Here is a 25239-nt window from a genome sequence, read left to right on the forward strand (position 1 = left end):
CTTGGACCAGATGCTGGAGGAAGCTGCAACCTAGAGACACCAGGGTACGTACAACGACAAACAAACAAATAAGTCTAGCCCAACAAAAAACCAAGAAAGTCAGTACTCTTTAGCTGAAAGACCAGAAGAAGGTGGCCTAGCAAGGTAGAAAATCTTTACAAACAAACAAAAAGATTAAAAAAAAACACACAAAACTTACTCCAGCTAAATAGAACTGAAAATAAAACTATAACCCTATCCCACCTGTGTCAAAAAAGGTCACGTGTAGAGTTGAGATTTCCACCTGGGCCTCAGTTGAGCAAGAGGCCCTGCCGCTGATCAGGGTGGTGTCAGGGACAGACCCCAGGTGAACAAAGCATTCTCTCCCTCCAGAGTATTAGTGTAGGCTGAGCAGGAAATTTCCATCCCCACTAGCACAGTGTCAGAGAACAAAACACAAAGTTTAATTAAGGTTCAGAGTCTCTCCTCTCTTTTTCCCCATCTCTTTTTTGTTTGTTTGTTTGTGTATTTGTTTGTTTGAAACAGGGTCTTGCTTAGTAGTCCAGACTGGCCTTGAACTTAGTATGTGGTCCAATCTACAGCTCACTTTTTCAGCCCTGGGAAGTCATAGCCTCTCATCCCAAGGCTTGAACCCAGATGATAGCCCTGAGGTGGAGGCTCCGTCATCATGCGGGGCTCAACCATGTTTAAGGAGACACTGGCCTGAGGAAACAGTGACTGTCACCTGGCTTCAAGGATTATGCATCAGTACCTCAGCTGGCCCTGTTTACATTGCTTAGAGCAGTTGAAGGGGAAAGGAAATCGCTTAGCCAGCTTTGTACATATCAGTACCCGGAGATAGGGCCAGGTTTAGCCAAAGTGGAGGTAATTGCTCTAATTCAAGGACAGCTGTCCAGGCGGTCATCTACAGCCCAGGCTGCCCTCAAACACACAATCCTCCTCCCTCAGCCTTGCAGGTGTTGAGATTATAGGCATTAGCCACCATAGCTAGCAAGACTCAAGGTCTCCTAGCAGAATACCCCAAATATTTAAGAGGAAAAGCATTTGAAAAACTAAATACAAAGAAAATCTTAACTTGAATGAGAAAATAAAATCAACAGACATCAACCTTGATAAAACCTGTGCTTTAGAATTATTTGGCAAGAATTTTAGAGTGGTCATATAAAAATATGATAATGAGCCATTATGAACACACTTGAAACAAGTTGTTTATATATATATATAAATATATATGGAAATATTTAAGCTAAAAAACTTATAATAACTGAAATACTTACTGGAAGGGTACAACAGAAGAATATATAGGAATGAGGAGAAAAACAATTTACTAACTAGAAAACAGACCATTAGAAAAAAAAAATATAATAACAGAAAGAGAAAGGGTAGGAGGGGAGAGAAAGAACAGATCCTCAGGGACATGTGGGGCTTTAACAAGAGTCAACATTTGTGCTACTGGATTTGCAAAAAAAGATGAGAACTTCAGGGGCTGAAAGTATCCAAAGGAAAAAAAGCAGCTGAAAATATTTTAAATTTGGGTAAAGATCCAATCCTATAGACTCAAGAAGCTGAGCAAATCTCAAACCAGGTAAGCCAAAGAAAGCTACATCAAGTCTCCTCAAAATCAAAATTCTGGACACTAAAAAAAATAGAAAGAAATCTTGTTATTATAGAAAAAAAATGACACCTTGCTTATGAAGAAAAAATAAGCTATTCAAATGGCAGCAAATTTCTTATCAGAAAACACAGAGGACAGAGGAAGTGGCACGACATTTTTCAAATGCCAAAAAAAAAAAAAAAAAAAAAGAGCTGTAGAGCTGTCAACCCAGAATTCTGTATCCACTGAAATAAGCTTTTGGAATGCAGGGTAAATCAAGACATCTCCTATGAAGGAAAACTAGGAGAATGTGCCACCCACAGACCTGTCTACAAAATGGATAAAAGAAGTTCGTGGAACAGAAAGAAAATCATAAAGAATCCTGACCCCTTACCTTATTTCTCATGTAAATTTAACTCAAAAAAGACCAAAGACCTTAATTTAAGAGCTATATTGCCAGGATGTTGGCACATACCTATAATTCCAGAACTCAGGAGGCTGAGGCAAGAGGATCACCACAAGTTCCAGGCTAGCCTGCATTACATTGTAAGTTCAAGGCCAGCTTGGACTCCATAGAAGGACCCTGTCTAAAAAAAAAGTGAAAAAAAGTTAACTCTATTCAATTTGTAGGAGAAAATACAGGAGTCACTCTTCATAACTTTGAATGTTGGCAATGGTTTCTTAAATACAGCTGCTAAAGCACAGTAAAATAAACAAAAAACCCACACAAATCTGTATTTCATCAAATCTAAAATATTTATACTTAAAGGGGATACACCATCAAGAAAGTGAAGGTATCAGCCTATGTAATGGGAAAACATTTTAAAAACATACACAGTACGGGTCTTTTATCTTTAATATATAAAGAATTCTTACAGTGTAATCATATTTTTTCCTAATGGGCAAAGGAACCGAATAGACGTTTCTCTAATGTATACAAATGGTCAATAAGCAGAGGAGAAGTCCAACATCATTAGCCATCAGGGAAATGCAAGCCAAAACCAGACCAGATGCCATTCCTCATTCACAAGCGTGGTTGTTTTAGAACAAGAGTGCTAACTACAAGCATGGCCAAGGATGTGGGGAGGTTAGAACTCTTCACGCAATGATCGTGGGAACTAAAACAGTGTCACTGCTTCAAAAGCCAGTTTGGCAGTTCCTAAAAATAGTCCTGTGACTCAGCAACCGTATGCCAAAGCATAGCTCAAGAAAAGTGAGAGTATGTTCACACAGATTTGCCTATGAATGTTCACAGAAACATTGTTCACAATAGCCAAAGAGTGAAAACAACCCAAATGCCCACGAGCTGATGAATGGGTGAATCAAATGCGCCATGTCCACATGAAGGGACAGGGCTGAACCTTGAGGGTCTTATGCTATGTGAAGAAGCCCAGCGTGGGACACTACACACTGTGACATTTTGGTTTATAGGAAATGTCCAGAATAGGCAAATCTACAAAGAAAAAATGAGATTAATAATTTCTTAAGACTGAGAAGAACAAAAGGAGTAGGAGGTGACAGCTAAAGGAAAGGGGCTGCTTTTGGTGATGGTGAAAATGTTCTAAAATGGATTGTGGACACAGTTGACCAACTGTGAATAAGCTAAAAGCCATTGAACTGAATCCTGTAAATGGGTAAGTTGCATGATGTGTGAGTTCGAATAAAGTTTTTAAATAAAAAGGAGGAATTTCGGAACACCAGAAAGAATAAAGCTGTAACTATGATAGATTTTTTTTTCTTTTTCTAGAGTTTTCTAAGTTGCTTGAGATTTGAAGCAAAAATTGCTGTTTTCTGATGTGGTTCTCAGAGGAAATAGTGAAACAGTCATAAATGGGAGAAGAGTAAAGAGACTTACAGGGAGGCAGAGTTTTGTGGGAAAATAAACTTTCCCCAGCTACTCAATATTTCTGTAAAAACCTCAGATGCCAGGCTCAGAATGTGTATTCAGTAAAGACAGTGGATGTTTATTTTTACTCCCTGGTGGAACACACTACTTGTCACTTCCATTAAGATTATATCCACCGTCTTCTGTCTCCTTAATGGTAGACTTGGTTGCTGCCATCCAATAAGCCCGAGCAGGTCTCTCCCACAGCCAGCAGCACCTTGGTTAAAGCCTATTATTAGCCCAGGTGCTGAAATTTCCAAAGGCATGAAACCTAGGACCCAGAGACATTTGTCCATTGAAAATCTGGAGATGTTTATTCACACCAAAGCATTAGAGTAAGGTATTTCTAAAAAGAGTTCTTCAGAAGGACAGAAGCGTTCACCCCTGCACCCCGTCTCCTGTGTATAAATGGCCCGAGATAGAGTTTTCTGGGCTCCTTACCTTCAGACTTTGTATGTGCAGGACAGCTGACCTAGCACTCATCACATTTTCATAATCAGGAAAGCACATGATTATTATTTTCTGTCATATAAATAGCAAGAGATCTGCTTCTGGTCCAAACATCTTGTGTGTACATTCACAACACAGATGAAGAGGATAAATGTTAAAAATCGAGCACACACTTGAGCTGACAACTTTCAGCATCAGTAAACTGTGACTTCAAATACATATATTGTAATATTTTGAGCAACTGCTTAAAACACTGTATGAAGATATAATTAAAAATACCATAAGAAAATGAAAACTCTAGAAGGTACATAAAAGTGGAAGTTTAAAATCCACAAGAAGTCAAGAGAAAAAGAACCTAGACACTGAAGCAGAGGAAATAACAGAAAACAAAACTAAGTGGAAGACCTAATATATTAATAATTACATTAACCTAAACTGTCTAAACATATCAGCTGTAAGACAGGAACTGGCAGGTTGAATCTTCAAAATTATCGTACAAGAAATCTACCTCTAACATGACAATATATGTAGATTGAGAGTAAATGGATGGGAGAAGTTGTACAAACAGTAAGTGAACTCAGTGTTTGCCTATATGATGAGACAGACTACAGAAAAAAGAAAGCTGCCAGAGAGGGTAAAATGTACTACAGTAAAAGACTCATTGCCACGAGTCCATCTCAGATTATTATCTCTTGCTTCAAACACAGCTATCCCATTTGTTAATCTCTGAAGCAGTTATGAAAGTTCATGTTTGTGTCTTCAGTTGTGCTGTCGTGGCTGCCTCTATGTCCTGAATTGATGCAAAATATCCACATTTCATGGCCATTTCAGTTTCGAGGATTAAGTTGCCAGGTATCAGATTCAGTGAATACATTAGCTGAGAACACACCGTAATATTATTTGGCAGAAACTACCGCCAGTGTAAACGACATCAGGAAGTGGTAATAACAATGGGGTAGTGTGTTCAAAGCGAGGAGGGCTGTGCTAAGCGAGGCTAGTGGCTATGTGTTTTTCACTGGAATGGAGTTTTAAACTTAAATATTCACCATGCTTTTTGATCACACCTAATTGAGCAATCTTGTACGTGAATACACCAAACAACAGCACTGCCAGATATATGAAGCAAAAACCAATAGAACGGAAAGTAGAAATAAAAACAAATATATTTGGAGCCTTCAACATTCCTCTCTACATAAGTCATAGAACAATTAGGCAGAAAATTAGTAAGGCTATAAAAGAATTTATCATCAACTCATAGACTCTACCAACATTTATACAGTACTTCATTCAATATGCCCGCTTTTCAAGTGTTCAGAGAACATTTGCCAAGATAGATCATATCCAGGATCATAAAAACAAGCTCAACAAACTACAAGGTTTAAAATCATACAGATCAAGTTCTCTCACCATAATGGGTTCAAATTAGAAATCAGTAACAGAAAAAAATTGAAAAAACCCCACACTTCTAAGTAATTCATGAGCCAAAGAAAGACTATCAGGGGAAATTAAAACAAAATAATACTGAATTAAGTGGCAGTGAAAATATAACACACCAAAATGTGGGGGAGACGTAAGGCTAGGCTAAGAAGGAAATTTTTAGCACTAAATGTTTGTGTAAGAAAGTAGGAACATCTTAAATCAATAATGTTAACTCTCATCTTGAAAAACTAGGCTAAAATAAACCCAAAGCAACGAAGAAAAGAAATAATAAAAGTAGGGGCTGGGGGTTTAGCTCAGCGGTGTAAGCACCTGCTTTGCAAGCAGGCGGTCATGAGTTCGATCCCCGGTACCGATAAAAATGAAAAAGACAAAAAAAAAAAAAAAAGAAATAATAAAAGTAAAAACAGTAGAGAGGAATGAGAGGGGGAGGAGAGGAAAATGAATTAAGATGTGTAATACATAGGTACAAATCCCCCACAATGAATGTAATCATTGTGTATTGATTGCAAACATGTACTAACATGAAATACACAATCAATAAAAAATTAGTGGAATTGAAAACACAAAAACAATATAAATATCAGTGAACCAAAATGGATTTTCTGAAAAGATTAATAAACAAACTTCTAGCAAACTGACAAAGAAAACAGAAAAGGTAATTTGTCAATATCGAGAGTGAATCAGGAGAACACTACGCTCTGTAGACATCAAAAGGATTAGAACAGAATACTACATACAACTCCCTACATAAAAATTCCACAGCTTGCGGAAGTAGGCCAGCTCCTAAAAAAGTTCAGTCCACCAAATTTCCCAGTATGAAATAGACTATTTAAATTGCCCCATAACTGCCTAGTGAGATTTAACCTATAGTTTAAAATACTGTAAAGGCAATTTTCAGGTCCAGGTGGTTTAACTGGAGAACTCAATCAAATACTTGAAGAATTCTAAACTAACTCCATAAAATATTTTCCTGAAAATAGAACAGTAAGGAGTATTTCTCAAACCATTTTGCAAAACCAGCATTAACCTGCTACCAAACCACATGGTAATAGCATAGGAGAGTAAACCACTTCTCATGAACACAGAAGCAAAAATATTCCTTATAAACATAAATGTAAAAATCTTTAACAAAACATTGGCAAATATAACTCATCATCCCAGAAAAGAATTATATACCAGGTCTTAATGGAATTTATTCCAAGGGCATAAAAGCTGTTCGATATTTGAAAGTCAGTGTAACCTCTCCCTGTATATGCTTCATATTGCTGCTGTAACAAATTACCACAAACTAGTAGCTTAAAAGCCTATTAGCTTGTAATTCTGGAAGTCAGAAGTCCTAAATGGATTGTGCTCCGCTGCCCCAATCTCATACTGCCTTCTTGACCTAGGTGAATTACTACCCCACCCTAATCTTATTTATCTTAGAAGACAGGATTCAGGTGTTTGCCAGAAAATTTCTTACTTCATTATTGCCCCATCTGCATGCTAAATGACACACTCCAGCATCATGACAGTTGACAGCTGGAAAGAATCATAAAAGGAGGGAAAAAGAGGTAGCACCCAAGTTCTCAGAAGAGCTTCATGCAGTCCCAGATTTATGACTATTCCTGTCACTAGCCTGCCTCTTCTCCTCATATCTATAGCCCTAATGGGTTAAGAAGTTGATGTGAGAGTCTCCTCTGCTGTTTGGCCCATTCTGGGCCGAGGGTAACGGTCTCCTTACTGCTCAGTTGGTGCTCCATTTTGTTATCAGTTCCACTATTGTGAGAGGGAAATAAAAATCCCCTAGTTTGGGTGCCAGAATTGGATGACAGTTTCACTAGGCTAAAACCAAGACGTGAGTGTTCCTTTCTGGAAGTTTTAGAGGATAATCTGTTTTCTTGCCTTTCCCAGTATCAGGGACTGCTTGTGTTCCTGGGCTGGTGGCCTCCTGTCACCAGCAATCTCCAGCTGAGTCTGTTACATTATGTGTCTCTGCTACTGACCCTAGTGCTTCCCTGTTTCACATTTAAGAACACAAGATTATACTGAGGCCACTCAGACAATCCAGAATATTATTCCCATCACAAGTCGACTGTTAGCAGCCTCTTCTGTTCTGCTCTCTTCATTCCCTTTGCCCACATAGTCACAGGTTCCAGAGATGAGGACGTGGATTCTCTGGTGACTGCAGTTCACCTCTGATTCTCAAAGATCACTTGCATCTCATATGCAATGTCCCCATCACAAAGTCCCCTGACGTCTTATCTAGTAAGCATTAGGCCCCAAATCTCATCTAGGTGTCATCTGATTCTCCAAAATTTATTGCTTAAGTCAGATACAGGTGCTGTGCTGTGTATAATCTGCCCTGGGACAAAATCATCCATTTATGTGCTGATTACTCAAAATGTTTTGTTTTTCCCTCAGTTCCAGGCTAGAATCTGGCCAGGTGAATTTGACTCCTACTTTGTCTCACATTCCATACTCAGTCAGTCCACCCACAAGTATTGTTTTGATTCGTTTTCATCAGTGGGGATTAAGCCCAGGGCCTTGCACACAGTAGGCATGCTCTCTACCAGTGAGGCACACTGACAGCCCTATATCTGCTGGTTTTGTCTTCAAAATCCTCAGCTCCCTGCTGCCACTCAGTCCCAAGCTCTCTCACTCACTGGACCCTTAAAACATTCTTTTCACTGGATGCTTGCTGCCACCATTCATCCTAGGAGAAGATTCTCTAAACAGCAACTAGAATGACTTTAGATTTCAGCCAGCTCGTCCTACTCCCAGGCTCAAATGCATCTTTTCCATCATGTTCAAATTACAATGCAAGTCCTCTCTACAGCCTGTAAAGCCCATGCACTCCGTCACCTGCCCACTTCTCAACTCTGCTTTGGACTCTTCTGCCCCTCACTTTGCCCCCCATGTTAGTCTTCCAGTTTTCTGACCTTGCCCTCACTGTTCCCCAATTTGGGACACTGTGCAGTCGACCCTTGGATGCTCTTTTGTGCCATCTGGGCTCTGGTTAAATATTCCTTTTTCAGGGGGCTGCCCACCTGCTGTAGAATGGCTCTTCCCTTTAGTCACTCTGTCAGCTGCTTTAGATTTTATCATGGCATAGGGCATGGTTGCATTGCTCTGTCCATTCCCCGACCTCTATGGTGTCTGCTCTGTGAGGCCAGGGAGTGGGAATGCCCTGGTGTGAGATAGTGTGCATTTGGTGAGCAAAGAACAAATACAAGTATGTGCCAATCATCTGTAAACAAGGAAAACAAACTGTGTTCTTGATGGTATTTTTTGTCTCTCCTTTCTGTTTCATGTCCTAATGTGTTGTCGGGAACTTCCTGAGCAGTTAAGTAGTAATGGTGATCACAGGCATCCTTGTTTTGTTCTTGATTTAAAATAGCAAGTCTCTAGGGTTTTACAGTTAAATATAATTTTAGCTGTGGGTTTGAAGTAAAGTTAAAGCAGAAGAATACCTTTGGACAAGTATGTTGAACAGATGCTTTTGCAACAAGTAACCATCCACTGGGCCTATGGCTACTTGACTTTAAATCCTGCTCTTTCCACCAGACTGGATTGGCTCCTCTCACTCTGGTCCCCTAGAGTGGCCGTTCAGAAACTGTGACCCCTTTCTCCTCCCAGCCCCCACAGGAAGTACAGCACGATGATGAAACCTGAAAAAAGGCCCAAAATTGAGGATGAAAAGGGGAAAGTTCTTCTTTAGTCAGGGGGCAGAGGACCTAGCTGGGTATGCAGGCCAGCCTTTGCCATGCTCAGCTCCCCATCCAGGCAGGAGAGTGGGGGTGCCAGTCCTTCTGATGGGTGCCAGCCTCTCCTTTAAAGTTTAAAAAGTTTTAATAAAGAAAATAGGTGGCAAAAAAGTCCACCCCCTAGGTTCCTGCTCCACACGATCCAGGGTGAAGCTGATGGGGAAATTCCCTGGTGCCCTGTGCCCACTAAAACACAAGGGAAGGAGGAGAGAGCAGGACAGGGCTTTGATCCAACTCCAGATTAAATGTCCAAATGAGACAAGGAAAGTGCCTGAGCATTGTGGAACCGGGCCAAAGAGTTAGGGGAGCAGCTCCCAAATGGGGGATGGGGTGAAGTGTGGAATTGGGAAGTGATAGGAACTAGCAAAATCTTTCAGGGGAAATCTCCATAACCAACCCCATACTGTTAGTTGCCTGAGTGGGTTCCTGAAACTACCCCTCCCTGTCCCCAGACCAAATCCCCTGGGAAATGCTGGACATGCAGGCCTCTGGGGAAATCAACGTCCCACTGTTCCCCTTGCCACACCCTTTAGTTTGAGTCATTCCCTGTGAACCCGTTAGCTCAGATGCACAGCCATTCCAATCACAGCTGCAGCAATTGTTTGGGTTGTCTGCCCGGCAGCTGCCCTGCAGCCCCTAACCTCGGAGCCAGCCCAGTGCCTGCTAATGAGCAAGGGCTCTTCCCTTCACGGTGACTCTTGCTGAAAGAAGCACATTCCTGTTTATGAGCATTAAGAGTTTACGTGGACTGCCAAGACAGAAGCGGACATAAAGGTGGAAAAAATAAGAGAAAGGGAGGTTAAAGTCAACACACACAGCTCTGAATGAGGGTCCTAGACAGTGGCTGGAGGAGGATGAGAAATAAAGCTCTGAGCTTCTAGCAGAGAGAAGAGAGGGTCACCCCTGTTAGAGTCCCTTCAGCAGCTGAGCAAGTAGTGGCAGGTTCTTCCCGGAAGGGTAGATGGAGTTATTAGTAGTGCAGGTCTTGGTAAAGAGGGCATTGGGGTGGTCATTGAGGTGGCTTTCCCAATCCCCGTTTCACTCTATACAGTTAATCTAAACATCTCCATGAACCAGGCATGGTGGCACACATCTATAATCCTGGCATCCAGAAAACAGGCAGGAGGATCACTGCAAGTTTGGTATCAGCCTGGGCTACAAAGTAAGCTCAAGGCCAGCCTGAACTGCATAGTGAGACCCTGTCTCAAAAAGACAATAAACAAATAATTATATAAAAATAAACCTTTCCATGCATTTTTCCATCCCCCATCAGTGACTGCTGCTAGTAATGGACAGGTGTCCTCAGCCAGGCAGGGAGTTGGGGTGAGAGTTTTGGGAGGTTCTAGAAAATAATTTCATGCCTTTATGAAATGTCCTTTTTCCCTCTCAAAGTCACTGTGCCCAGATGTGATGTCTGAAGCTGCTGCAGCCATTTCAGCCCTGGCTTCAGATGTGGCTTCAGGGAGAAGAGATGGATCTGGAGTCCAGTCTCCCTCTGAACCTCTGCTGGCTGGGGTGCACATTTTCTTGGTTTTTTTTTTTTTTTTTTTTTTTTTTTTGAGATGGGGTCTCACTATGCAGTTCAAGCTGGCCTTGAGCTCACTTTGTAGCCCAGGCTGGTATTGAACTCACAACGATCCTCCCACCTCAGCCTCCCGAGTGCTGGGATTACAGGCATGAGCCACCACACCGGTCTCTACATTTTCTTGTTTTTAAGGCCCTTGAGTGAAGTGTTTACATGCTTTCGAGCTGGATACATTAAGTCTTCCAATTGATAAATGTGGCTTCTCTCTCGGTTTTGGATATCTCCTTTCATTTCTCTTGTGTTTTAAACTTGTACACATAGATGTCTTGGGTATACTTCACTGAATTATTCCAAAGGGCTGTTGTTATGGTTTATATCTAGATGTCCCCCAAGGGTCTCATGTGCTCAATGCTGGGGTTTTTGGAAGGTGATTGGACGACCAGGGCCTCCGACTTGCTATTAGGAGGTAGGATCTGGTGGAAGAGGCCGGTCACACGGTATGTGGCTGGGATAGATTTATCTCCTGTGCCAATTCCTCCCTTCACTCTGCTTCCTGTCCTCCAGGCCCTGAGCAGCTCTTCTTCACCATTCCATCCTGCCTTGGTGCTGGCCAACCATGCAAGTGCTGATTCTTCTAAAACAGAAGCCAATGTAAATCTCTCCTTTAGTTGTAGGTGTTGGGTATTTTGTTTTAGCAATGAGGAAAGTAACTCAAATAGCTGGGATGTAGTTTAGCGATTGAGCACTTACTTGCCTGGCTTGTGCAAGGTCCTGGGTTCTGACTTCCGGGAAGATGGTGGAACAGTAAGCAGCAGACAAATTAGCCTTTCTGAGAGAAACAATCCAGATGCTGGAATATAGCATTGTGGGGAAAACAAGGAGGAGGGAAGTGAGTCCCCTTAACTCAGAAATAACCTAAAGTGAGAACTTAAGCCCACAGAGAAATTTAAAAAAGGAAAATTTACACCAAGGAGAAGGTGGTAGCTGGCAGGGCCTTCACCCAGAGCCAGACCCACCATGCAAGAAGAGCTGCTGAAACCTGGGGATGCAGGGTTACAGTGACAGTGGTGGCTGGCAAGCTCAAAGGCCTCTGCAAAGAGACTCAATGGCGGAGGGGAGCAGCAGACTGGAAAACTGCACTGGCTGGTGAGCACAGAGGACTCAGTCCTCCCATGGGAGAGGGTAATTGGCTGAGAGCCATTTTGGAGTCAGGTAGGATAAGCCTGGAACCAGGACTGCAGCCAGTTTCCTTCAGCCACTCTTAGCTCAGAGCAGACTGGTGGAAATTGCTTAGACTGAGTGCCGCCCCTGTGCACATTCCAAAGGCCATCCCCTGAGGTTCCCTAAATCTATCCCCAACCAACTCCACCTCCTGAGTGTACTCTCTCTGGTGGGGGCTCCCTGTTGTTAACCAGCCCAGAAGGGAGGCGGTAGCCTGCCCCACCGACCCCAATTGCACTCCACCAGCCACCGGTGAGCAAAAGCAGGCTGGGAAGAGCAGCAGAAAGCCCTGTATCAGCACATCCCATGGTCACCATCAGATATCCCAAGCCAGCACTGGCTAGAAAAATCAAACAGTCTCTCTTCAGAGAAATTGTAGCCAACAAAGGAAGTGCTGGGACCCAACTACCCACTTGTCTGGAAGAAACCAGGAATAGGACAAAAGGAAAAAGCAAAAGGCAGTCTCTAGCCTTCAACCCAAGCAGTACTGGTACAGGAGATGTAAACACGGAAGAGATCAGGAGTCACACATCTGAAGTTTATGAATAACAACTGAATTAAAGAAACAACTTCATGAGGCTATAAAAGAAATTAGAACAGAAATACTATCTCAGGTAAGAGAAGAAATGAGAAACATAATAAAAGAATCACACTTGCAGTGATCCTACTGCCTCAGCCTTCAAGTGCAGAGATGACAGGCATGTGCCACCATGCCTGAACTTTAGCTATTCTTGTTGAGATTCTTTCCCATATAAATTGCAGGATAACCATGTTTATTATCAAAAAATCTTGCCTCTAAGATTCTTATAGATGCTGCTTTAAATATGAATGCATGTACATGAATTTGGGGAAAACCACCATGTTTACTATGCTGCATTTTCCAATTTATGTGCTGGGGTTGCAGGAGTGTACAGCTGGCCTCCATAGATATTTTAGAGTAAGCTTGTCAATTACAAAAAAGGTAATTGGAGTTCTGATAGGGATTGCATCAAAATGTAATTAATTTGATTATCATTTCCATCAGTTTCTAATTTGAGATCTTTTATTGACAGTAACCATAAGCCCTGAGGGGAAAGTTAGGTTCTGGTGATGTATGTCAAGTGAGATGCGAAGAGAAACTAAATCAAGCAGAAGAAATTTATTGCTCACAGGATCCAGAAAGGTTAGGGGTGCCTATGAGAAGTTATTGGGAAAAAGGAGTTCAATCAGTAGGTGGTGAGGGAAAAAGGACCTTCAGGAGGAATATGCCTGTTTTGAGGTGCATGGGAGTTATCCTTTAGGCTTCCCCCTGGGAGTAGTTTGAAGAAAACACATGGGAAGGTGTTATAGTTTGTATTTAGAAAGCCCCTCACCCCCCAGCCCCAAAGCTTATTGTGCTCAGAGACAGGGTTTGTAAGGTGATTAGATTGTGAGGTTTTCACAGCTGACTGCTTGTTAGGAAGTGGGGGGTCTGGTCTAAAGAAGCAGGTCAGCCAGTGCAGAAGATCACATACCTTACAACTGTGGGGGAGGCAGACACCTCTGGCTGTGGGCCATTGCACCCACATACTTCCTAAGGATAAAAACAGGGATTTTCTAAAAAGATCTCTATCATCCTGAGAAGCCAGTAACCCAACCCTTGTAGGCCCGGTTCTCTATTCATGCCCACTTGCTATATGACTCACTTCCCTATTTGATCCTGATTTGATCAATCTTACCTAAGCAATTATACTTGTAATATTATTGATTGACCATAGTTCTGTCCCACCTCATGAACACCTTGTGAGTTTCCATTTTTTCCTATAAAATCCCTAGAAAAGGCAGGGTCTTTGAAGCTTTGTCTCAATAAATATATTTGCTCTTAAAAAAAATAAAGAGGCAAGTCAGTGAGGTCTTGAACTGTATTAGCTTTCCAATGGATTTCTTAATTTTGCACAATTTTATTTATCAATCCAGATGCACTATATTGCCTAAATGCCCTTCAGTTCAGGCTGGTCTAGAGCTTTCTTTGTAGCCCAGGAGGGTCTTGAATTTGCAACAATCCTCCAGCCTTAGCCTCTGACTGCTGGGATTATGGGGGGCGGGCACCCAGCAATTTCTCCTTTTAAGCACGTTAACTATGAGCTAAATTTCCTCTTAGTATACTTCCCGAGAGTACCAAATCTTTCTAAACAGAAACCTGTTCTCAGCTAAATGGAGAATGGGAAATGAAGACATGGCCTATGAATATCCTCTATTTGCAGAATCATGAACAAAGTTGTATGGAGAATTCTAATTAGGAAAGAGAGACAATATTAAAATGGACTGAGACTGAAATGGAGTGAACAGATTTGTGAGGTTCAAATTATCTTTAATGGTCACACTTATGAATTCTTTGATGGTCAGATAATCCTAGGGGTCTATCCCTTGCTTTTTTCCGTCACAGATTTGATTTTACAAGAAATTAGCATCCACCTTATCTACAGAGAGCCATGATGAAAAGGGATCCTTTAAACTTCAAATAAAACTAATGTAAGGCACAACTATTCAGGAATATTTTCAAAATATTTAGGAATAGTTTAATTAGAAAAATAAAGGCAATGGGATTATCTATCAGGTTCTGAAAGTACCCATGAATTAAACCACCCCTTAAAACAAAACAAAACAAAACAAAACCTTAAATCACTATTAAGCTTTCTTACAGTAAAGAATAAAACCAAACTATGCTGAGTACAAAAATCTGAAATTCTGAGCACGAAAATAATTTATTGATTAGACATTTGATTTATTCAAGCATTAGGCCTACTGAACACAGCTATGGAGTAGGAAAAAAAAATTTCATCCAGCACCTGCATCACTTCAAACTTCCGGGGGACAGTTTATACATTCTGTGTTATGGCCTCACCCTGCAACATTCACATGGGCTCAATGTGGGTTAACTTTTTAACAAAAGGACATGAGAAACTTTGTGTTCACCCAAGTTGGCAAGTATCATGAGTGATACGACTTTCAGAAACATTCTCAGGCACAATGGCACTGCCTGCAGTGACAGTCTTTGATAATCAAAGAAATGACTACCATTAAATATAATCTTACAAATAGGAAAAATATATGCACTTTTGCCAATGGATTGCTTTACATATCGGGGAAAATGTCACAAGATTTTCCTTCTATGAGATAAAAAATTCCCTTTAACTGACATCAACTTTTAATGGATACCCAATATTAAAAGTCAGACAAAAGTAAAATCAATTTGACCTAAATGCAATTTAGGAAAGAAATGCAGGACAAGTCATAAGGAAAAATGGCTGCACTTCTTTGGCTAACTCAGTAAAAAAAATGTCAATTGAACATTTTCAGTCAAATTTTATTTGAAAAAAAAAGCAGCAGATCAACATCACAATTCAAGAATCTAATCTAAGTATGCACTTGACAATGAAGTACATCTGAGTATGGAGTAGAAAGGTTTTCCAAAAAACCATCGTATGTATTATCTCGAAATACCTAAGTAATAAAATGCTCTGTAAGCCTTTTGTTATGTGGAATCATAAAGAATTGAAAATTTATTGCTAGGAAAACAAATTTGTAACACAGTAGTATGAATCTTGGGTATTAAGCATAATCTGTTGAATTAAGAAGTTAATGTGGCAAAAAATCTGTGAGGGGTGTGTGTGTGTGTGACACAGAGAGAGAGAGAGAGAGAGAGAGAGAGAGAGAGAGAGAGAGAGAGAGACAGACAGACAGACAGAGACAGAGAGACAGAGAAAGACACTAGAAGCCAACTGACCCAAGAACAACTGAAATATCTTAACTTGTACAGTTGAGACCAGACACCATCATGTTAATTCTCCATTTTAGAAGGCAATTAAAAATCAACAATTCCAACAGCCCACAAACCAAATAAAAATGCAGAAATTAAATCTATGTTCAAAGAGCTTACTTTCCAGCTCATTTTCAGCACCCCAAGAAAAATAAAAGCATCCATGACTATCACAGATGAAAACAAAATGAATGTTATTGGAATCAGTTATTTTTCCCCACTGAGGTATAAAATCTATATAGAAATTTGATACTATACTATAACAAATTGTACTTCTCATAGTTCTGTTGTAATTTTTTTAACCCTGTTTAATATAGTTTTTTTTAAAATTGTTGTAAAAATGTTGTTTTCATGATTGTGAATCTGGTTCCAGTTCTTTTTCATCTATTTGTGTATCAATAGTTAATATACTGGCTACCAGTTCTAATCAGGAAAAAAATCTTGGAAATATCTTCATTATGATAGCACAGTCAGCAGAAATTACTGATGTGCAGGCAGACCATAAAAGGTACAGTTCTCCAGAAAGCACATTTCGTGATTGAGTTTTGTTGTCTGAATATTCTTTCCCATGATGCTTGATGAAAGACTCAATCTTGTAAACATCAGTGTGCAGTCTCACGTCCTTGGACAGGAAGCTGGTTCACAGCTAGTGAAAAGCTAGAGGAGTCTGAGTTTTAATGGCTGATAAACCTACATCCTGCAGAGGAAAGCACTTTTCCTTTTTTGCTACTTAAGAATGTGGCAGAAATGTATGCTGAGGTAGCCCAGTCAATCCTTTTTTGTTTCTTTCTCTCTCTCTCTCTTTTTTTTTTTAAATTTGGTCTCAGAATATTTCTGGAAGGGTGACGTTCCGAAGAAGCCACTGTTGGGACCGGCTTCCATTGCAGTCTCTAATGCTGGGCACCTGGCTATCCTCTTCTGTGGCTTTATCCAGGCACTGATTACTGTTCACATGCTGCAGGGTTAATTTCTGAAAGTGACAAAAAAAAAAAAAAAATCTTAACATGAAAGTAGAAGGGGAAAACAATCTCAACCATCATTTTTTGGATAATTATTAATACCGCTGCAGATAAGATTATTTGGGGGAAGGGAATATACATTATTTGAATAATGGAGAAAAGATAGGCATACATTTAATGCTAGCATTAAGAGGTATATAGGGAAGAACAGTAGTGAGGTACAGTGGGACCCACTGGATTTGCAGAAAGATGACCTAAATTCTAAGCTTTAACTCTGGCATAAGCTCTGTAATACTGACTAGCTATGTTTTTTTAAATGCTTTAGTTCCCCTGTGGAATAAAACAAGGAAGAAAGAAAGAAAAAAGACCCAGATTAGCAATGCTTAATTTAGGACTGCTAACCTATTCCCAAAAAGGTATTTTAAAATTCTTTCATTGTCCTCTGATACAGCTGTTCATATTAATACTGTGATTACAAACCTGAAGCCCTCAGAAATTCAGGTTGTTCTGGCAGATTTGGAATTGTAAAATTGTTGGGATGCAAGATCTGGTGCAATCAATCTCAAATCAGTCAAATCCAGAGAGCCATTCTTGTGGTTAAGGGTGGTGGTAGTACGCGAGGAAGAGCACAGGAACTTGGCGCAGACTAGGTTTGCAGCCTGAATAACCTGGGCTTTCTCTTCTCCTCCTCCCAAGTACTGGAGATAAAACCCTTGGCTTTTGCATTGAGCTACAACCCCAAGCCCCTTTTTTTATTTTTCATTTTGAGCCAAGGTCTAAGTCAGTCTAGGCTCCAACTTGCCATTTCGCTGCCTCAGCCTCCCAAACTACTAAGATTAAAGGCATGAACTACCACAACCAGTTGGCTTTCTAATTTTAAAATAAAGATCACATTACATATTTTGAGCAGATTTTGTACAGAGATAATGAAGTTAAAGTATGCAGAACTCCGCTTACAAAGTAGGTTATTAATAAATGACTGTTAAATACTACTATATGTCTTTCCACCTACTCATTGACAGTCTAGATCTGACGACACATTGATTTTTAGGGTAGAACAAATGAAAAGTTAACAGAAAAAAGTTATAAAATGATTCAGATGGCCGTATTTTGTACTTCAGACTATCTGAAAATAGCAAAATTTTTCTAGTTTTGGATGAGACCCCCTATAAACAAGGTTAAGGGTGACTACAATCCTAGTACTCTGAGACTGAAGCAGAAGGACTGCAAGATAACTTATCTATTTTCAAAACAGAAAATAATCAAAAGGGCTGAGGATGTACCTTACTGCAAAGGCCCTGGATTCAATCCCTAGTGCTAGAAAGAGAAGGGGAAAAAGTTAGTTCACACTAACTAGTCAATGTGCTCTGGTCATGTTAAGAAAACACGGACTGTTAAAGACACATTTATCTGATTCTTTATGTGAGACAGAGTCCCACCATGTACTTCAGGCTGTTCTGAATCTGGCTTATCTGATTATCTTTTAAAATTTATGTTTATGATTGGCTGATTACAGTGCTGGGGATTAAACTCACTGAACTATGATCCCCAGTCCCTTATCTGGTTCTTTTACTCATAACTCTGTTTTAATGTAATTCTTTTACTTGGAACATCTCTATTCATTAAGGCCTCTTTTGTACTTAGGTGGTTATAATAAAACCAGCTGGGCATGTTGGCACATTACCTATTATAAAAGCACTTGGGAGGCTAAGGCAGGAGAACTGCTATGAGTTTGAGGCCAGCTTTAATTATGTAGCAAGATCCTATCCCAAAAAAACTAACAAACAAAAAACAAAAACACAACAACAACAAAAAAATCCCTAGTGACTGTACACAACTGTTCAGGCTTCTAGTCATTTATCAGTCTTTTGTTGTGATCGAAATGTGCACAGTATTCATTTGCAAAGTCTCTGTCCAGATTGACTAGAATCAGTATTATCTATTTTGATCTTTACAAATGCCAAACAGCAGAACCTGGAAGAGTCAGTATGGTTGTATTTTCACATTTTTTTCATGTACATGATGTGTAATGAAAGGATGGACTTTGCAATTAGACAGCCCTGGAATGAATTTCAGATCAGTCACATATCAACGATGCCTCTGAGCAAAGACTTAACTTCTCTGAGACTCAGTTTCTTGATCTCTAAAAAAGGGATAACAATACTTCATTTGGGCTTTTGTTAGGAAGCGGATATATATAAAGTGCTGTGTAGCTCAAACTAGGTGCTGAAGAAATGCTATTTATTTATTGGAAGACACAACATTTTAGCAATCTCCTAGGCAGCCACAAACACAATCTAGCAGCATAAGAGCCAAAGCTCTGTATGCACACTGCTGGTCAAAGCCTCCAGTCTCAGAGACAGAAACCATGAAGAACAAGTATCTCCCAAACATTCTAGAACTCCCTGCCAAGCTTTCTCTCAGGTTATGGTTAATATTACCATACACAGAAAAAAAAAAAAAAAAAACCAAGCACAACAAAAAGAATCTGACTGGACAGCATCTTCCTCATTTCAGTTTCTAAAAATATGTATTGCACTTACTTAGAGTCATTAAAATAAACTTGTAACAAACTAGGTTATTGCTTTGTGCTGAGTAATTAACTGTTCAATATCAAGACAGAAGAATTCCTGTAATTCAGGAGAAATGAACCCTAGAGAAGAATCTTGTTTCAGACAAAGTTCTGGCAGTGGACAGCAGAGCACAGTTCTCTGGTTCATGACACTGTGGATTGTCACCACTGGACTCAGCAGAGGATCCAGCTAACATGGACTAGTCTACACAAAGCTTGAATAAAAGCAAGTGGACAGAACAAGGGACAAATATCTAAAAATCATCTTTGAAGGAGAAGATAAAAATTGTAATTAATTACTGTATACACTCTACCTGCAACCCTAGAAAACACAATTTGTCTACCTCCTGCCCCCAGGACTTAGATATAACTGGGTCTCAAACTAGATGTGTATTTCTACTAATTTAAAAAACATTCTAGATTTCATTTCCAGGGTTCCTTTGGAAGTTATGATTTCATGACTTTCAGTTTACATTATAGATTACTGACATGAATATCTGTTATCTTTCAATGGAGGATGGGAGGGCCATTCTGATGGGCCACTGCCCTTAAGAGCTTCCCATGCAGTTGGCTCAAACTGCAGGACCAGTATTGCAGCTTGATGTCCTTCTGCCCAATTTTCTCACAGGAATTACTTAAAAAATTTTTTTCAGTAAATCTGAATTCCTCATCTTTGAGTCTGATTCTGGGAGAAAACAACCTTGTGTGATAATAAAATTTAAAATAATAAAATTTAAAATTTCTCTGGGGAGAAAACTTTGCACAGTGGTCTATAAGTTTTAAAACTGTGTTCATAACTGGTTCTTTCTACATACCCCAAATCACCTGCAACTTCTTACACTGCTAATCAAACACTTACTTTGGGAATATCTATTGAGGTAGTCTGTTGTAGGCTGGCTAGTCAACAGTCATTCCCTCATTCCCAGTCTTTGTTTCTTGGCCACCCCACCTCACACTATAACGACTAGAAAATCAAAAGTTCATTTTCTCAGTCTTCAATCCTACTGGGGATCACTATGAGACATATTTCTGGCCTGTGGAAACTAAGCACAGCTTACTAGGAGGATTCCAGAAGCTTTGGCTTTCCTGAAAAACAGCAACCTATGTGGTGGGAAAACAGTCCCTTCCCTTTTCTTTATCTTGAGTTACTATGTGACAGTGAAAGCTATAGCAGGCATTTTGTGGTCACATGGAAAATCAGATTATCAGTACCTTCTCCTTTGTATCACTACGCTGTGCAATCCACGCCAGAAACTATTTACCTTGAGGACTTACATAAGAGAAATAACTCTCTATTAAGATGCTATATTATAAAGAGGTTTTTCTTTGTTGCCTGCTTAATATGTTATTTTTTAATGAACTTAAAAATGGCAGGTTTTCTCATATTTTAAGTTTTTTGGCTGTCATAATGGCTATGCCACTGGCACTTGCTGTCACAGTCAGAGACACTGTACATCCTTCAATGCATGGGGCAGTCACACCCACAACAGCAATTACATGCTGCAACAGAACAGTCGAGCCATTTCTAAAAGCCACATCAAGTATATTCTTTTTAACTCATATTAATCATACTAGTCACAAAAAATATAAAAATACCCAGTGACACACCCTGATTTTTTTTTTTTTTTTAATTTCTCTAGGCAGCTGAGTAACTTACCACTGGGTCATACTCCCAGAGTTGGTTGCCTTTTAGGTGGTGGCATTTGAGCATGGTAACTGGGCCATTAAGTTTGGAAACATCCAAGCAAAGATCATCTGTTCTAATTTCTTTGTTGGCAGTATAAGAGAAAACCTAGAAAACAAAAATGTACACAATTAAGTTACTTGTAAGTAAAAATTACAAGTAAAAATCTAAAGACGCCTAATAACTTGGCAAGGAAAAAAAAATAACCCAAAGTATTTCAAGACACATGACTTGTACTTTATTAACCACTTATGCTGAGCATCACTCAGGCAGGTGTCATTTCAACCAGTTGATTCTTGTACTGAATAAATTAGATAGAATTGTCATTTTTATATTATAAAAATTAATGAAAAATTCAAGTTTTGGTCATCGTTTACTTAAGTAACTGGACTGGTAAGTAGTTAAAGTAAGTTTACCATCAAGTTTACACAGAGAAAGGTAAAAATGGCCTTATTTTCTGTATATATACTTGTATACTGTTGTCAAAGGTTGTCATCTATTTGACTAAAAAAGGGCAAAATGCATCTTGTGTTCAGTACTGTCAATACAATTCTCACAACGGGCCTTTCACAAATGTTTTATTTAAAAATATCATTAGATTAGCTGGCTATGGTCACGCATGCCTGTAATTCCAACATTTGGGAGCTGAGACAGGAGAATCTCGTGAGTTCAATGCCAGCCTGGGTTACACAGTGAGTCCAAGACCAGCCTGAATTCAAAGTGAGACCTTGTCAGGAACAAAACAAAACAAAATTATATTTAAGACTTCCTTCATCTAATCGTCTTTATTATTTTCTCTTTAAACTGAAAAATATTTCTAAATGGTGTCATCAGACAAAAAAAAAGCAAAGAAGACATTTAAAAAATATCCTTTAAAAATCTAAGATACTCACCTGATTACCTCCCATACCGTGACAATTAAAAATTCCAACTTTTTCATTCTCTTTTCTAGCCATGTTATCTAGACACTGATTTGTTTCCACATTTCGTATCTGTGAGACAATGAAAATAACAGTAGAGAAGTTAACTATATAGACACATAGATACACACAACACTAAAAATCAATCTAAGCTTTCTTTGTACTACTTTGAAATCATCTCAAATTCTTTAGGTAAAGGCTATGGATTAGGGGTAAAGATCATTGTCTAGCTATGTAAACTCTTTGGCCTAGAAATGTCTTATAAACTATCTCTGTAATTTCTGTGTTTAAACAGGGAAGTTTCTCTTTCATTCTTCCACTTCTCTGAGAATTTACATTTAGTTTAACTCCTCAACGATACTATTGACAAAGTTAAGGGTGTTACTTATGACAGCTACTCATGACTTCTCATGAGACTTAAGGTGGGCATTTTCTAGCCAAAGAGTTTGGAACTCAGCTTATGTGAAAACCCAGATTTGGTGTGGTACAAACTTAACTCTCTTATTCAGTATGTGTCAATTACATAAAAGGAGCTTAAATCATTCTTTAGAGTTAAAAAGGGGTATTTTAAGCAATTCCTTTTGATATTGTCTTTTCTCAACTACTGTAGTTTAAAAACAGACATCTGGAAGCCCTAAACCTACTCCCTGGGATGACATCATTAGCAAATAAGCCAGAGGGAGATACTGTAGACAGACTACTGTAGTCATATCATGTGTGACATGCGTGAAAAACAGGTGAAATTAAAACTACCAATGAGCCATTTGTTTTATCTACATGCTATTCCAATATTTTAATAAGTCCAGATACACGTTTCTTACAAAGATCCAAGGGAGTGAGTGTAAAAACCTGCTGTCTTGTTCCCAAGCAGCCTGGAAGAAGAAACTAAGGTTCTTGAATAAGAGGCCCAGTTAAATCCAAGTGGCTCACTGCCTTTTAGATCAGTAATGGAGTGGAGGGCTAAGATAGAAGCACTACGTGGAGGCCACATGAGACAGTATGTCTAGGTCCCTGCTTCAGAGTGCAGCAGACGGGGGTTCAGAAACAGCAGCACTCCGCAGTCACTGCCATCTTTTCCCTAGTCACTCCCTCTGCTCTTTTACGGAGACCTCAGACTCATTTCATTCAGAACCAGGCTGTCAACATTTTAATATTGATACTCCCCCATCCTAACACTTTAGAGTGCCCCAACAAAAAATAGGGCTTACTACTATCCTATTCCTCAAAAAACTTCCCGTTCCACTGATACATCAACTGATTCCTAATTGCACATGTCCAATTACTCAAGTCGGAAATTTCAGTCTTTTTCTCTTCTAGATCCAATATATATTACTGTCCAGAATTTTTTATCACATAATTCACATCATCTTTTTAATCTATTACTTTAATTCAGGAGCTGTCTTATAACTAGTTTAAATAAAAGATTTTACAGCTAACTACAAATCTGCATACAGTGAATCTGCATACAGTGAACTATGCCTCAGTGGGTGGTCAATTAATACTTGTGACAATGAACTTGAAAAAGAACTGACTTCAAGTTATGATGAGACATGTCTTTGTCTCACATATTCACACACATAGTTCATAGATTTGATAAAAATGGCAAACACACCAATTCTTTGTTTTCCTTAAGTTTTTCTTAATATAGCATAGGTATAAAGGTTGCTGAAAAAAGGGGATACATGCTGTAAGAATGACAAAACCAGAAGTGGTGTTAGCCCCAGCTTCGCATTTTGCTGAATGAAATGGCTTTTTGGTTATATAACTGCCTTTTACCAAACTCAAAATGAATTTTAAAAAATGCAATTCTCAGCCAAAACCTGTAAAGCCAGCACTCTGGGAGGCTAAGATAGGAGGATTACAAACTATAGCCTATCCCAGGAGAATGAGTGACTGATGTGATCTCAAAAATCAGTAAAAGGGTTCAGGTACAACTCAGTGCCAAAGTCTCGGGGTTGATCCTCAGTACCACAAAAGACACCAAATCAAACTGTAAACAAATAACCAAACCAAACCAAAAAAGCATAAAAATCTCACAGAATTCTTCTAAAATATAATAGGGCTTTATATCACTTTGGAAGTATCTTATAACTAAATAACTTTGGCTATTTTGTTTCCATAAGTGATGTAGCTAATAAATCACAGCAAATAAAGACACTTCTGTTCTATATGGAATTCATATACATAGCCTATGTTATCCTTACAACATTCCTAATTCTGAGTTGACATGAGAGCTGGACTCTAATCACTGGGGTCACCCTCCTGACCATTAGATGTTGAAAGTGATATCTTTCCAAAGACTAGACATTTACTGCTTCTTATCTGCTGTTAAGAGTGAATTAACCCTTTACAGCAAAATGTGGCAGTGGTGTGTGTGTGTGTGTGTGTGTGTGTGTGTGTTTGTGTTAAAGACCCAGCTTTAATGTCTAATGGGGTCAGTGGCACATTTCCAAAGTGCAAGAAAAACAGAGAAATGCTCTGCAGATTAAACTTGCAGAAGAGGACAGCTATAATGTTTTTGTCTTGGAGTGCCATTTATACTAGAGGGCAGATAAGCTTATTTCCTCAGAAAATACATAGGATCTTTACAGCCAAAGAAGATGGCTGCTCTCCTGGTAGGTTCCCTGGCAAATTGGTTGGCTAGAAGATGTAACTTCGGGGAAATATCATTTTCCTTCACTCCATTGTGACGCAGTCCACATGTGTTCCTACAAGTGATATTAAAAATCAAGAAAACTAGGACTTAAATTTTTTTTGTCTGTTTTTAATTAAATATTGATTTTACTGCTTAAGTACACAGACAAATTTACGCTACCAGGCAGAGGCTGTGGATGACTCATTGTTATGGTTGAATCATTTTGTCAACTTGAGAAGTTTAGAAGCTTAACTAAGTAATTAGCAGTTCTACATAACAAGGTACAGAGGACCCGCTCTCTGATGGTTATTTATGCTCTAGGATGTTGTAATGGTTGATTCATCACATCAACTTGAGCAGTTTAGAAGTTTAAATGACTCAGCAGGGGACCAGGGTCTTCATTTTGTAAACATCCTGAGCCCAAGCAAGAGGAGGTCACTGAGATGGTGTAAGTGCTGCACATGCCCTAGGGTGGGTAGCCTACGTACAATTTAAGGGAGGAAAAGAGGCTCATTGTCCCCCTTTTTGCTCTTGTTGCTTTTTCTGTCTTCTATTGCCTTGAAATACCACCCCTGTGCCACACTACCCTATCTTGGAGCCAGCTGACTATAGACTGAAACTTCCACAAACTGCGAGCTAAATAAACCTTTCCCTCTTTAATTTGGGCATTGGATATTTTGTCTCAGCAACAAAAGTAACTAACATACTCAAATTTTCAATTGAGGAGTGGGGCACGACCTGCTTGGTCTTGTAATATTAAGCCAGTCTGTGAATTCAGCTCTGGATGAGGACCAGATGTAACTTGGCATCCTTATCCTTTCTGTTCCTCT

The 25239-nt window shown here is 39.5% G+C and overlaps 1 protein-coding gene across 3 annotated transcripts in view; it reads right to left on the minus strand.

Annotated features, from left to right (window-relative positions):
• Positions 1–14560: 14560 nt before the first annotated feature.
• The window catches only part of Galnt1 (polypeptide N-acetylgalactosaminyltransferase 1), a 111734-nt gene continuing 101055 nt past the window's right edge, over positions 14561–25239 (minus strand). For all 3 annotated transcript variants that reach the window (XM_063231767.1, XM_063231768.1, XM_013157178.2), the window contains 3 exons: positions 21748–21846; positions 20828–20962; positions 14561–16609 (listed from right to left, as the gene is read on the minus strand). In XM_063231767.1, coding sequence (XP_063087837.1) covers positions 16463–16609; positions 20828–20962; positions 21748–21846 — 381 coding nt within the window. In that variant the 3' untranslated portion in view covers positions 14561–16462. The remainder of the gene's footprint in view (positions 16610–20827; positions 20963–21747; positions 21847–25239) is intronic.

Source organism: Cavia porcellus, unplaced genomic scaffold, assembly GCF_034190915.1.
Source record: "Cavia porcellus strain 051 isolate PalLab524CR breed Dunkin Hartley unplaced genomic scaffold, mCavPor4.1 scaffold_20, whole genome shotgun sequence".
In the NCBI taxonomy this organism is placed as follows: Eukaryota; Metazoa; Chordata; class Mammalia; order Rodentia; family Caviidae; genus Cavia; species Cavia porcellus.